The sequence below is a fragment of the Astyanax mexicanus genome, chromosome 5 (assembly GCF_023375975.1).
Source record: "Astyanax mexicanus isolate ESR-SI-001 chromosome 5, AstMex3_surface, whole genome shotgun sequence".
Lineage (NCBI taxonomy): Eukaryota > Metazoa > Chordata > Actinopteri > Characiformes > Acestrorhamphidae > Astyanax > Astyanax mexicanus.
This window is the reverse complement of record NC_064412.1, coordinates 40,365,634-40,380,404: the sequence shown is the minus strand read 5'-3', so window position 1 is coordinate 40,380,404 and position 14,771 is coordinate 40,365,634. Positions and strand designations below refer to the sequence as shown.

The following is a 14,771-nucleotide window of genomic DNA, read 5'->3' as shown; positions in this document are numbered from 1 at the left end:
GAGCTAATGTTAATCTTTTTGACTCACATATCTAGGGGTAAGCAAACATTTGCATGTAACATTTTATCAAAACCACTACCTGTAACTGTCTGTATTTGTGTCTGTGTTTAAACGGTTCAGCTCGATTCACTCCATACAAGCCTGCAGACATCATGCTGAAACCCCTGCTGTTCGAAGTGCCCAGCGTCACCACTGACGCTGTGTTCGTGGGCCGTGATTGGCTGTTCCAGCGTTTGGAGGAGGTGCTGATGGGTGTCGGTGAGGTGGTTCCAGGGGGCGGAGCTGTTGTGGTGGGCAGCGTAGGCTTTGGAAAAACAGCAGTCATCTCCAGGTTGGTTGCTCTTAGCTGTCACGGAGGCCGGATGAGACAGATCGCCTCCAACAGCCCTGGAGCTTCTCCCAAGAGTAAGAGCCACCTCCACACACTTCTCACACTCGCCACACTCCTCACGTTCCTCACACTCTGCACACACTGCTCAAATTACACATACTTCACACTCTCCACACACTGCTTACACTCCACAACATCCACACACTCCACTTACATTTTACACTCCACAGACTCCTTATACTCCACATTCCAAACACTCTTCAGATTTCTCATTCTACACACTTCTCATACTCGTCACACTCCCCACGTTCCCCACACACTGCGCACACTGCTCAAATTCCACATTATTCACACCCCAAAACCCACACACTCCCCCTACTTTTAACACTCCACACACTCCTTGCACTCTTTAAATTCTTCATTCTTGACAGTCTTCACACACTGCTTACACCCCACACTTTCCACACACTTCCCAAACTCCAAACACTTCACTCACTCCTTACACTTCACACACTCCACATTCCACACACACTTCAAATTTCTCACTTCACACACTTCTCATACTCGTCACACGCCTCTCGTTCCTCACACTCCGCGCACACTGCTCAAATTCTACATGATTCTCACTCTCCACACACTGCTTATACCCCAGACTTTCCACACACTTCCCAAACTCCAAACACTTCACTCACGCCTTGCACTCCACACACTTTTTACACTCCACAAACTCTTCAAATTTCTCACATTCCACACACTCCTTACACTCCTTAAATTCTCCATTCTTCACACACTGCTTACACCCCACACCTTCCACAAACTCCAAACACTTCACTCACTCCTCACACTATACACACCCCTTAAATGTTTCATACCCCACAGACTCCTCACACTTTTTACACTCCACACACTCCGCACACTCTACACACTCTTTACACTCCTCAAGTTACTTACACTCCACAGACTCCTCACACTCTCCATCTGTAGTATATAATAGCATCAGTTGGGACAGTCTTTAGATGCAGTTTTGGCTGATTGGTGAAACTGAGAGACTCTTTTTATACCCAGTCATGTGAGTTAGTTGTAAATTCCAGCTGTTTTTATTATTAACACCTACTTTGCTAGCTTTTTGGAAATGTGTTGCTTCCATCCAGTTCTAAATAAGTTAATGTTATTTTTGAAATGGTAATGAAATGTTATATATGATATGTTTCACTTTTAACATTTGATATTTGGTTTCCTTGTTTATTGTGAATAGAATATGGGTCTGTGAGATGGTTTTTTATACATTAATTTACATAAACAGCATATAAACTTTTTTGCAATTAAGGTTATACTTAGAATGAATACATTTACTAAGGAATTGCTTTGAGGTTATTGTTTAGCAACTCCTTTAGAGTCTACTGGTGTACAGTTTATGGGTTGTCAGTATATTGTGCACTACTAACTTTAACCTTGTGGGTCATGGCCTTGCATGTTCTTTCTGTTATTTCCAGTAGAGACACATTGACCTTAACATGATTTACTGTAGCGAATGTTTGTGCAGGTGCAATGTTAATGTGTGTGTGTGTGTGTGTGTGTGTGTGTGTTTATGTGTGTGTCCATGGCAGGTGGGAGTAGAGGAGCTGACCCCCCTAGCCAGGGCAACCAGCTAAACCCCCCTGCCCAGAGCCCCCTGCGCAGCAGCAGCTGCCCACCCACTCCAGACACACACCGGCACAGAGAGGAGGCCGTCAAACGTCTGGCCAGCAAGGTGCACACATATGGCAACATATGCTGCATTTTATTTACCTTGGATGTCAGATAGGGCTGAGAGTAACTGTATATTACACCCACATTAACTGCATTCCAGTTAAAATATTTAGACATCAACTATCATTGTTTACCTCGCCACAGGTTAGCATTGTTAGTGATATCAGTTAATAAAACACATTATAAATTATTTTGTTCATCCAAACCCCATTAAAATGCATCCATAAGTAGAAGTCAGGCAATACTGTGTGTTCAACTAATTTAATGGGACACTTATCGATAAAAGTAATAATAAAATAAAAAGCACTACTGATTTGATTACTGACTTCTTGGTTTCTGAGCTTGAGGTTAACAAGCCTCTCCTGACCAAAAAATATTTAGTGTGATAATTTATAATGTGTTAGATGTCCTGATAACAAAAAAAAACTTCTCTCATTTTACCTTGCTCTACATCGCTCTACCTCGTTCTATCTCACTTTATCTTGCTCTACGTCGCTCTAACTCTTTTTATCTTACTCTTCCTTGCTGTACCTTGCTCTACCTCCTTCTATCTTACTCTACCTTGTTCTATGTAGCTCTACCTCTTTCTATTTCACTCTTTCCTGCTCTACCCGCTCTTTTTATTTCACGCTACATCGCTGTATCTCTTTCTAGGGCTGGGCGATATGGCCCTAAAATAGTATCATGATATTTTATGGTAATATCTCGATAACGATACTCTTGCCGATGTGACAAAATAAATAAAAAAATACACTACTGCAACAAAACTTACATTTTATTATTGTATAGGATATGATATTGCACACCTCTAACTGAGATATAAAAAAAATACAAGAATTTTAGCAGATTTGTAACAGAACTCCAAATATCTCCATATATCCAGGATTAAAGTAAAATAAATGATACTGGACAGATATAATCTAGTAGATATATAATAGGAAATGAGAAATGTATGAATTTTTCTGTTGCTTAAAACAGCAAAAAAGTAGAACCCTGATGTGATAATTAGGGGTGAGTGTTATGGCACGATATTTCAGGGTATGATATCGTTGACGATATTCAAAAATGTTGGCGATATTATCGTGTACGATACGATATGGCACACCCCTACCCCTCTTTCTATCTTTCTATCCTACTTTAGCTTGCTCTACATCGCTCTACTTCTTTCTGTCTAACTTTATCTTGCTCTACGTCGCTCTACCTCTTTCTACCTCACTTTACCTTGCATTACCTCACTCTGCCTAACTCTACCATCTGCCTGCAGTGTCTGCAGAGCTCCTTCTGTTGCAGAAGATATATTTATGCAATTCTGATCTGAGTTCTAATGGAATGCAGCATTAGTTTCACATGCATATTATTACTGACAGAATAGTCCTGAAAAGTCTCTTTATCTGATTTTCACACAATCCCAAAATTTCATTACTAACAATATATACACATTATGGCCAAAGCTGTTGGGACACCTGTTCTATTGAAATCAAGGGTACTTATAAGAGATTATCCTGCTTTTGTTGGAGTAACTGTCTCTACTGTACAGGCATAGAAGAGTTTCTATTAGCTGTTAGATCATTTTGTGAGGATTTGATTGCATTCAGTGACTAAAACTGTGTTAGTGAGGTAAGGATGTTGGACAATCACAAACCCACCTCATCCTCATCCCATAGAATGTATCCACATAATTTTGCACTCAGTAACACAAAAGTAACACAACTAATTGAAACTTTTTTTGCAAAGTTGTGAGACAACCGAAATGTAGCTATGGCAGAAAATATTTTTTTTTTCTTTGAGCTGTTTCTACACTGTGATTGGAGTGGATTTGAGTTGATTAGACATGATGGATAGAAGCCTCCCCAACAAACAAATTTTACCACAAGGCTGCAGCATAACAAAATGATGTAAAAGTGACTAAAGACCTGCTGAATGCAGTGTGTATACTGTAAGTATTTTCTGATAGGCTCAAAAGCTTCTAGTAACTGTGTCCTTACAGTGAGGTCACAGGAAGTTGTGAATGCTGAAGCTGTGAGAGGTGAACTCTGGTTGCTCAAATCTTTCAAACACACTCACAAACACTGCAAAAGAAATCTCACCTCAACTGATACCATTTCTCTAATGTAATATAATGTTGGCTGAAAAGCAGCACCTCCCATGCAGTTCTGACACCTCACTCCTGTTCATCTGTGTGTGTGTGTGTGTGTGTGTGTGTGTGTGTGTGTGTGTGTGTGTGTGGAACGTGTTTGCTGTCTACATCTGGGCTTCATCTCTGCTGAGCGTCCTAGTCACGCCTTTTTAATCAGCCATCTGGCGGCGCCACTCACTGCAGCCTGTGTGTTTGTGCGCTCTGCAGCTTTAAGGGGCTTAAGATGCTCCAGTAGCAGCGGAAAATTGTGCACTGCCTACTGGAGTGTTTCCGCAAGTAACTTCACAACAGAATATAAAGGCAGAGATTTGAACCCATCTGTCTGAGATAAAGGTTAAGGTTACTTTTCCTCAAAAGTCGAGAAAATAAATCCGGGAAATCTGCGAAGCACAGCCCACTTCACCTCTCAAATGTGCATCTACAATAGCTGCAGGATTTATCTGTAATGTTAGTGTGTCTATATATGTCTATATATGATGTAAAAAAAAGTAGTGATCTGATTCTGGAATGTTGGAATTTACCCCTTTTCGACCCCTTTTCAGGGTTCAAATTATTTCTGTCACAACCATTAGCATTCCTGGTACACAGGTGGCACTGTGGATCAAAGAATATTAAATGTTTAAAAAACTTCAGAAATGGAATGTCCCGTCCATCTGCACCTACTGTCAGACCTCACTTCAACTTCCATAATTTACATCGCCTTGCCATTCATGCTGGCTACTGTTTAGTCAGCTTCACACACAAGATAACACCTAATAATGTATACTTGTGGTTTTAACCGTTCATGGACAATGGTAGGGGTGAGCAATATTATATGGTATACAATATATCATGACACAGAAATATCGTGATATTAAAAATCCATATCGTGATAATAGGGCTGTTCTGTCTTAAAAGTAGTCTATTATTTACTGTGAAGCTTTAGGTGTAGTTATTGTATATATTTTTTTTTATTTGCAGTTTATATGCATGCACTAAATATTCTGCAATATTTTTTGCTGCATTATATTATTTTATGCTATATTATTTATTTTGCCACATTATGATTATACTGTTATACTATTATACTATATTCCTGAAATGAATTAATTATTTTAGTTTTCCTATATCACCAAGTATATCGTGATCGCAAAAATACCCTGAAATATCGTGATATTATTTTAAAGCCATATCGCCCACCCCTAGTCAATGGTCAATTTCAATATTTGTAATAATTTTAAATTAAACAAACAATCAAACAAACAAATGTCCTGATGGTTTATATAATTTTCTGAAGAATCTCTCTGAGATGAGAGACTGACACCCCTACTGCTCTTCCCCGCAGGTGGTAGCGTATCACTACTGTCAGGCTGATAACACCTACACGTGTCTGGTGCCAGAGTTTGTCCACAGTGTGTCTGCACTGTTATGTCGTGCTCCCAGGCTGGGGGCCTACAGGGAGCTGCTGCTGAAAGAGAATCAGCTGCAGAGTCTTCTGAGTCTGCGCTCCTGCGTACAGGATCCTGCTGCAGCCTTCCGCCGTGGAGTACTGGAGCCACTCATTCTCCTCCGCAAGGGTGAGACCACCAACAGCAGAACCAATCAAAACACAAGGCTGAACAATGAACTAATCCCAGACAGCAGAAATCACTTGGGGTAATTCTGGACTGAGTACCATACAACAGCCTGGGTTGGATTGGCCTGAGCTGCATGTGTCAACACCCCGGTTGCCCTGTGTTATATGGGAATCATCTCGGGCCACTTGTGCAAACACTCTGGTTGCCGTGTATAATATAGGAAACACCTTGAGCCGCTTGTGCCAAAACTCCTGTTGCCAATATATAAATATATTGCCACATTCTGGTTTCTGTACAGGTGATGTCAAATCAATCAATCAACCTTTGTTTTGACTCAGAAGTACATTGAGGGCAACTCTCATTTTCAGTGTAGCCAAGCATTTACAAGAACACTAAATTTAATTATAAAATAACAGTAAATAAAAAAAAATGATTAAAAAAATAGATATAGAATAAAATCTCAGCTAAGCTTGAGCCAATACTGCATGCTATTGCTTGTGCCAACTTTCCTGTAAGCAAGTATAATATGAGGCCTGAGCTGCATGTGCCAACACCCCAGTTGCCAAGTGTTGCCATGAGAGTCGCTTGTTTTGACAGCCTGGTTGCCAGTTTAATATGGGAACATAGGGATATGGGTAATACACAGGTAGCTATTTAATAATACCATGTGTTTTATTTATTGGGTTCAAAATAAATACAGATATTATAACATTACACTATTAAGCATATCATGATATGCTATGGTGTAAAATGTTGGCACTGGTCTTCTGTGATCATAGACACAAGGCCACAGTCAGAGCATTCCTTCCTGAAACTTTTTTGCTTAAACATTAAACATCAAGTCAAATTCTTATAACTGTTTATTAGACTGTAGACCTTCTTTAAAATTCCACCAAAGAAATTTCTGTAAAAGGCATTAATAAATAATCAGAAACAAACTGAGGAGATATAATACACTAGTTAAGCCTCTTTACCCTGATTCTCTCCTCCTGGTTTCTGAACAGAGAGGAAGATTGCAGATGATGACTACATCATTCTGGTGGATGGTCTGAATGAAGCAGAGTTCCACAAGCCAGACTACGGAGAAACTATCGCCTCCTTCATCACCAAGATCATCTCCAAGTTCCCTTCATGGCTGAAATTGGTTGTCACAGTGAGGGTTAACCTGGTGGTAAGTTCACCTCCACACAGCCATGGTTGGCCACAACATTACAGATTTCTCTGAACAGCCATGTTTTTTTAGGATATATGCAGATACTTTTTACATTTAATGAAAAGCGATTTGATGATTTGTTTTGTTGATTGTTAATGCTCTGGCTGGTGTTTTGTTCATTGTTAATGCTCTGGCTGGTGTTTTGTCCATTGTTGATGCTGTGGCTGGTGTTTTGTTCGTAGTTGATGCTCTGGCTGGTGTTTTGTCCATAGTTGATGCATTGGGCTGGTGTTTTGTTCGTAGTTAATGCTCTGGCTGGTGTTTTGTCCATTGTTGATGCATTGGGCTGGTGTTTTGTTCGTAGTTGATGCTCTGGCTGGTGTTTTGTCCATTGTTGATGAATTGGGCTGGTGTTTTGTCCATTGTTGAAGCATTGGGCTGGGGTTTTGTCCATTGTTGATGCATTGGGCTGGTGTTTTGTCCATTGTTAATGCTCTGGCTGGTGTTTTGTTCATTGTTAATGCTCTGGCTGGTGTTTTGTCCATTGTTGATGCTGTGGCTGGTGTTTTGTTCGTAGTTGATGCTCTGGCTGGTGTTTTGTCCAAAGTTGATGCATTGGGCTGGTGTTTTGTTCGTAGTTGATGCTCTGGCTGGTGTTTTGTCCATAGTTGATGCATTGGGCTGGTGTTTTGTTCGTAGTTGATGCTCTGGCTGGTGTTTTGTCCATAGTTGATGCATTGGGCTGGTGTTTTGCCCATTGTTGATGCATTGGGCTGGTGTTTTGTCCATTGTTGATGCATTGGGCTGGTGTTATGTCCATTGTTGATGCATTAGGCTGGTGTTTTGTCCATTGTTGATGCATTGGGCTGGTGTTATGTCCATTGTTGATGCTCTGGCTGGGGTTTTGTCCATAGTTGATGCATTGGGCTGGTGTTTTGTTCGTAGTTGATGCTCTGGCTGGTGTTTTGTCCATAGTTGATGCATTGGGCTGGTGTTTTGCCCATTGTTGATGCATTGGGCTGGTGTTTTGTCCATTGTTGATGCATTGGGCTGGTGTTATGTCCATTGTTGATGCATTAGGCTGGTGTTTTGTCCATTGTTGATGCATTGGGCTGGTGTTATGTCCATTGTTGATGCTCTGGCTGGGGTTTTGTCCATTGTTGATGCATTGGGCTGGTGTTATGTCCATTGTTGATGCTCTGGCTGGTGTTTTGTCCATTGTTGATGCATTGGGCTGGTGTTATGTCCATTGTTGATGCTCTGGCTGGGGTTTTGTCCATTGTTGATGCTCTGGCTGGTGTTTTGTCCAAAGTTGATGCATTGGGCTGGTGTTTTGTTCGTAGTTGATGCTCTGGCTGGTGTTTTGTCCATAGTTGATGCATTGGGCTGGTGTTTTGTTCGTAGTTGATGCTCTGGCTGGTGTTTTGTCCATAGTTGATGCATTGGGCTGGTGTTTTGCCCATTGTTGATGCATTGGGCTGGTGTTTTGTCCATTGTTGATGCATTGGGCTGGTGTTATGTCCATTGTTGATGCATTAGGCTGGTGTTTTGTCCATTGTTGATGCATTGGGCTGGTGTTATGTCCATTGTTGATGCTCTGGCTGGGGTTTTGTCCATTGTTGATGCATTGGGCTGGTGTTATGTCCATTGTTGATGCATTGGGCTGGTGTTATGTCCATTGTTGATGCTCTGGCTGGGGTTTTGTCCATTGTTGATGCTCTGGCTGGGGTTTTGTCCATTGTTGATGCTCTGGCTGGTGTTTTGTCCATTGTTGATGCATTGGGCTGGTGTTTTGCCCATTGTTGATGCATTGGGCTGGTGTTTTGTCCATTGTTGATGCATTGGGCTGGTGTTATGTCCATTGTTGATGCATTAGGCTGGTGTTATGTCCATTGTTGATGCTCTGGCTGGGGTTTTGTCCATTGTTGATGCATTGGGCTGGTGTTATGTCCATTGTTGATGCATTGGGCTGGTGTTATGTCCATTGTTGATGCTCTGGCTGGGGTTTTGTCCATTGTTGATGCTCTGGCTGGTGTTTTGTCCATTGTTGATGCTCTGGCTGGTATTTCCCAGTTGTTGATGCTCTGGCTGGTATTTCCCAGTTGTTTATGCTCTGGCTGGTATTTCCCAGTTGTTGGTGCTCTGGTGAGTGTTTTGTTGATCGTTGATGCTCTGATGGGTGTTTTGTTGATTGTTGATGCTGTGATGGGTGTTTAGTCGGTTGTACATGCTATGGCTGGTGTTTTGTCAGTTGGTGATGCTCTGACTGGTGTTTCCCAGTTGTTGATGCTATCGTGGGTATTTTGTCAGTTGGTGATGCTCTGGTTGGTATTTTGTCAGTTATTGATGCTCTGGTGGGTATTTTGTCAGTTGTAAATGCTTTGGTGGGTATTTTGTCAGTTGTTGATGCTCTGGGCTGGTGTTTTGTTGGTGGCTGATGCTCTGGCTGGTGTTTTGTTGGTTGCTGATGCTCTGGCTGGTGTTTTGTGGATAATTGATGCTCTGGTGGGTGTTTTTTTATTGTTGATGCTCTGGTGGGTATTTTGTCAGTTGTCAGTGCTCTGGTGGGTATTTTGTCAGTTGTTGATGTTCTGGGCTGGTATTTTGTTGGTGGCTGATGCTCTGGCTGGTGTTTTGTTGGTTGCTGATGCTCTGGCTGGTGTTTTGTGGATAATTGATGCTCTGGTGGGTGTTTTTTTATTGTTGATGCTCTGGTGGGTATTTTGTCAGTTGTAAATGCTTTGGTGGGTATTTTGTCAGTTGTTGATGCTCTGGGATGGTGTTTTGTTGGTTGCTGATGCTCTGGCTGGTGTTTTGTTGGTTGCCGATGCTCTGATGGGTGTTTTGTGGATCATTGATGCTCTGGTGGATGTTGTTTTGGTTGTTGATGCTCTGACTGATGTTTCTCGCTGGTGTTTAGAGACTGTGATGGTTATTTAGCAGCCAGCAATAATCCTGTTTTGATCAAAGACGATTTTATTAGGCTGGACTGTGGTCTGCAGGGAGCAGGCTTATGTAAGAGGGGGTCAGTACCTCTGATGCAACAGGGCAGATGTTCAGCATATCTTTGTCCCAAACAAACCAGCCCCCCCCCCCCCCAACTCCAAACACACCTGCATACACAAACACATCCTCTCAGGACAGTGGCCTGAAAGTGCCCTCAGATTGCTGGATTTAGTCACTCAATTCATCATTTGCTTACTCTGTCCTCTTTCTAGATTTCCCTATGCAAATACTTGCTTTGATCAGCAAATTAAAAGTGCACATTCTTAAAAATGTAATGACCCCAATTAGACCTGTCACAATAACTAGTTTTCTTACAATAAATTGTCTCAGAAATAACTGCGATAAAATTATTATTGTTATTTTGAGATATTTTAATGCAAAATGACTGGGGTCAAAAATGACTGGGGTCATGATGGAAAATCTAATTATTGTGACCGGTCTATCATATTTGGTTCAATGTCCCAGCAGTCCCTTTTCTGATCCCTCACTGCTGCTATTTCTGATATAAAAAGTGATACAGGAGTTTCAAGAGTAATGATGTATTGATTGTTAAGGCTACTGGGCCTAGAGTGGGCTGGTGTCTAAATATAGTTGATATTTATATAAAAAAGTATTTGTTCATATTAGCTTTGTCCTTGCGATAACTAATTTAACAATCCAAGAACTGACTGGAATAAAGACTTACTTCATTATGAAGTGAATTATGCAGGTGTGCGGGTTATGTCATATAAAAAAAGCCTTTTTTTTACATTATATTGTATAGCATTGTAGTTCTCATCAGAAAATGGCAGTTTTTGGAGTGAAGAGAATCAGTTTAGTACAAGGCCTCCTTGTATTTGTCTTTGTGTCGAAAATTGATGTCACTGGCCAGGGAAATATTTAATTCAGCCTAGTTACTGGTTATTAATGTAGTTGTATGCAGCCTGAGTACATTGTGAATGCATTCTAAGGTCCTTAAATTTATTTTTTGCAAGTGTTACTTATATAAGTCGCAAGCAGAATATCCCAGGATTCTAACCATCCTCAAGTCACAGTGGCATCGGTTTAGTTTTAGGACCACCTGGAACCCTATTTTTTAAACTTTCTTAATAGTTAAATGCCCTGCTTAAAAGTCTAACCTGTGTAAACTGCATGTCTAATCATCACCCACGTCTAGTGCAAAACTATACTGTTTAAAAGCATAAAAAATAGGTTATTTAGCCAAAAGTGTTAGAACACCTGACTTTACTAGAATATAAAAAGACAAACTTTGGATGCCAAACCAATCTTCACTTTTCTTCTCCTGCAGGAAGTGACCAGCCTGCTGCCTTTCCCCATCATTTCCTTGGATGACATTCATGACAACAAGGCCATCATGGCTGACCTGCACTCTTACCTGCAGCACCGCATGGAGCACAGCACCGCCATCCTCAGCAACATCGCCATCAACGGCAAGGCAGAGCCGGCTGCCGTCTCCAAGCTCAGCTCGCACCTGGTGGCTCGCAGCCAGGGCTCGTACCTGTACCTGAAGCTGACTTTGGACCTGCTGGAGAAAGGCCACCTAGTGATCAAAAGCTCCAGCTATAAGGTCATTCCTGTGTCTCTGTGTGAACTCTACCAGCTACAGTGCAACATGAAGTTCCCATCGGCGTCCGCGTTTGAGCGTGTGCTGCCCGTACTGAATGTAGCGCTGGCCTCATTGCACCCACTTACTGATGAACAGCTGTTCCGAGCGCTCAATGCTGGCAGCCTGAAGGGGGCGTTAGAGTGGAGCGATTTCCAGCAGCGCATGGAGGCGCTCTCCTGCTTCCTCGTTTCCAGACGTGACCGGACTCGGATGTTCTACCATCCATCCTTCAGGGAGTGGCTGGTGTGGAGGGCTGATGGAGAGAGTACTGACTTCCTGTGTGATCCCAGGTGAGTCAGGATGTCAATTCTGTAAGAACTCACAGAAAGGCCAATTAGCTACAGTTAGACTTTTTTTTAATATAACGTTTTTTGTATAAAGAGACATGTATAAGAATAGTCCTGTCACAGCAATTATGTATATTTCTATATCACTTGACATTAACAATTTTTACAAAATTAACAATTTTTTTCTAAAAAAAAAAAAAAAAAAAAGAGAGAGAGAGAGCGTATTAGCTTAAGCGAGCTGGTAAACATTTAAACTTTATTTGAAAACAATGTTTTTTATTTTGTTTATGTTTTATATATTGAAACACTTTTATATTCCAGTTCCAGTGTTAAAACATTTGTAATAATGACAAAAATGACAGCTCCTTATAAGACCATAATTTCTTCATTATGCCATTATTTTGTCATTATATCAGTGACTTAAAATGTTCTAAAAAAAAACAAAACAATCAAAATTCCAATAATTCTGGAACAATCCATCATTCACACAAAAACATTATTGTGACTGGCCTAACATAGAGTTTAGTAGTATTGTAAGTAGGGCTGCACCATATTGGAATAAACTGACAGTGGAATGTTTTTTCTGCAATATATATTTGCAATGTTATGCTAAGTGTTGGTGAGCTTTACTAACATTAAATATTCATTACTTCCATTTAGGGAAAAAAGAACAAATCTTCAATAGGAACCAAAGTCAGTTTAGCGGTTTTATGGGGATTTGGGAACCTGTTCTGATTGGTAGTCACTGCCATGGATTACTGTTTATTTGCATAAAGTTGGGTAGAGCTCAGCTTGAACAAAATGATTGGTTGCTTTCGGTGTGCTCACAGTGTCATGGCACTTTGCAGTCAAACAGAGGGTTTTGCTTGGACTTTCAAGCAATGATATGCATGCCAGTTTATTTTACTTTCTTAATATCTCATAAAAGACAAAGCTTTACAGCAGATTACATATGCAGTGATTTGTTCATGGCAAAATCATATCCGTGTATTGTGGCAGAGATTAGGGTTGGGGAATATTAGGGTTGCACTGATTTTAATACAGCATCTCACAGTATCTGGCACCTACAAACAGTATCAGAATCGGCAATAGAGAGAACTTAAATATAAAGCAGTTACTACTGTGTGCAGCACATTGTGGCAGATTTTATTTATTAAGTAACCAGCTGTTCTTTCAAGCTTATTTGGTTTACTAAAAATTCTACAGCAATTATCCTTTTCTTCAACTCCACTGAGCATATAGGTTTTATAATTACAGACTGTAGTTCTGTATCTGTTTCTCTGAATACTTTATTATCCTTCTTTCACCCTGTTCTTTAATGTCTAAGACCCCACAGGAGATACCTCCACAGAGCAGCTATTATTTGTGTGCTGGGTCATGTTGTGTTAGTGTGTGTTGTTCTGGTGTGAGTGCTGCAGGAGTTTTTAAACACCTCAGTGTCACCTCTGGACTGAGAATAGTCCACCAACAGTGGTTGGTGAGCTCTGGTGATGAGAATGGACCACACACTTAACAGATGAGGTTCTGTCTTATTAACCTCTACGTTGTTGAGCAGGAGTGGATATTGAAGACAACCTTCTGTAGCACTGCTGTGTCTGATCCACTAGTACCAGTACAACACACTACTAACATCCCACCACCCAAATACAGTAACTTAACAAAATATTCTCCCCCTTAAACGTTTCCACTTTTTTCACATCACACTGCAATACAAAAGCCATTTATTGGGATTTTATGTGATAGCCCAAGTTAGCAAAGTAATTGTGAAGTAAAACAAATTATACCTAGTTTTCAAAAGTTTTAATATATAAAAATCAATGTGACAAATTGCATACTGAAGTAAACAGAGTGCACCTCTTATGGAACAGTGTTCAGTTCATCTTCTGAAAATGAAAGGAGTATGGCACAACTGAAAACCTACCATACATTAGACCCATGTTCACTCTGGAGGAGCTGCAGAGATTTACAGCATAGGTGGGGGAATCTGTCCAGAGGAGAACTATTAGTCGTGCACTCCACAAATCTGACCTTTATGGAAGATTAGAAGAAGAAAAAACATTTTTGAAGTCATAAAAAGTCCATGTTGGGGACACTGCAAATATGGTTCTCGTGTCAGATTAAACCAAAATTCACTTTCTAGATTTTAATTTTGTAAAATATTTAGAAAACTCTGTTTCATAAGAGAGTAATGCGATTTCAACCCTCTTTATGTCCTGTACATGTGCAGCATTGACAATAAAACCTCTTAAATTATTATGTTTTTCAGTTTACAATAACTTGCTACTTTGTGTTGGTCCATCACATAGAATCTCAATAAAAAACAATTAATCTGTGGGTTTAGCATAAAAAAAAACATTTTTTATGAAATGTTTATGAAAAAGTTTTTGAATAAACAGAGAAACAATAGAAATATAAGTGTCCTATATAATTATTGGAGCTGATAAGATGGATTATGGCTGTAAGGAGTGGTTGTAATGTTGGAAATATGGCATATATATTAGTATCAGCAGGAAAAAGGTGTATTGGTGCATCTGAACTAAACATCCTCCCAGTGTGCGCAGAACTGAGAAGTCCGGGGGCTGTTTTTCCGACTGCAGTGATATCCGGAGCATGTTAGGTCATCATTATCATTCATACAGCGAGGCTCTCCGGCCGGCTCATCGTGATTAAACTGGAGTGTGATGGGCACATAAGAGATACCCACTGTGTACGTGTCTCTGTGCGTACATGCGTGCCAGTGTTTGTGTGTGGGTGCAGCATTACTCTTCTGAATCCTCCCATTCATTCTGCCAGCACTTCAGCAAGCTGCCCACCCTCACGCACATTACTCACCGCTTGGGTTTAGTGGAAGGACGGCCCGTGCTCAGCCAGGCACCGAGCGGGCCTAATGGAGTTACAGCGCTGCCATCTCTCCGCCTGGGCACCAGCCGCCTCAGCACTGCCCAC

At 40.9% G+C, this 14,771-nt stretch overlaps 1 protein-coding gene across 4 annotated transcripts in view; it reads left to right on the top strand.

The window, feature by feature from the left end:
- Positions 1-14,771, top strand: part of tanc1a (tetratricopeptide repeat, ankyrin repeat and coiled-coil containing 1a) — a 138,299-nt gene that overhangs the window by 87,811 nt on the left and 35,717 nt on the right. For all 4 annotated transcript variants that reach the window (XM_022675252.2, XM_022675253.2, XM_022675254.2 and 1 more), the window contains 5 exons: positions 121-405; positions 1,939-2,081; positions 5,542-5,773; positions 6,778-6,944; positions 11,221-11,828. In XM_022675252.2, the coding sequence (XP_022530973.2) occupies positions 121-405; positions 1,939-2,081; positions 5,542-5,773; positions 6,778-6,944; positions 11,221-11,828 (1,435 nt within the window). The remainder of the gene's footprint in view (positions 1-120; positions 406-1,938; positions 2,082-5,541; positions 5,774-6,777; positions 6,945-11,220; positions 11,829-14,771) is intronic.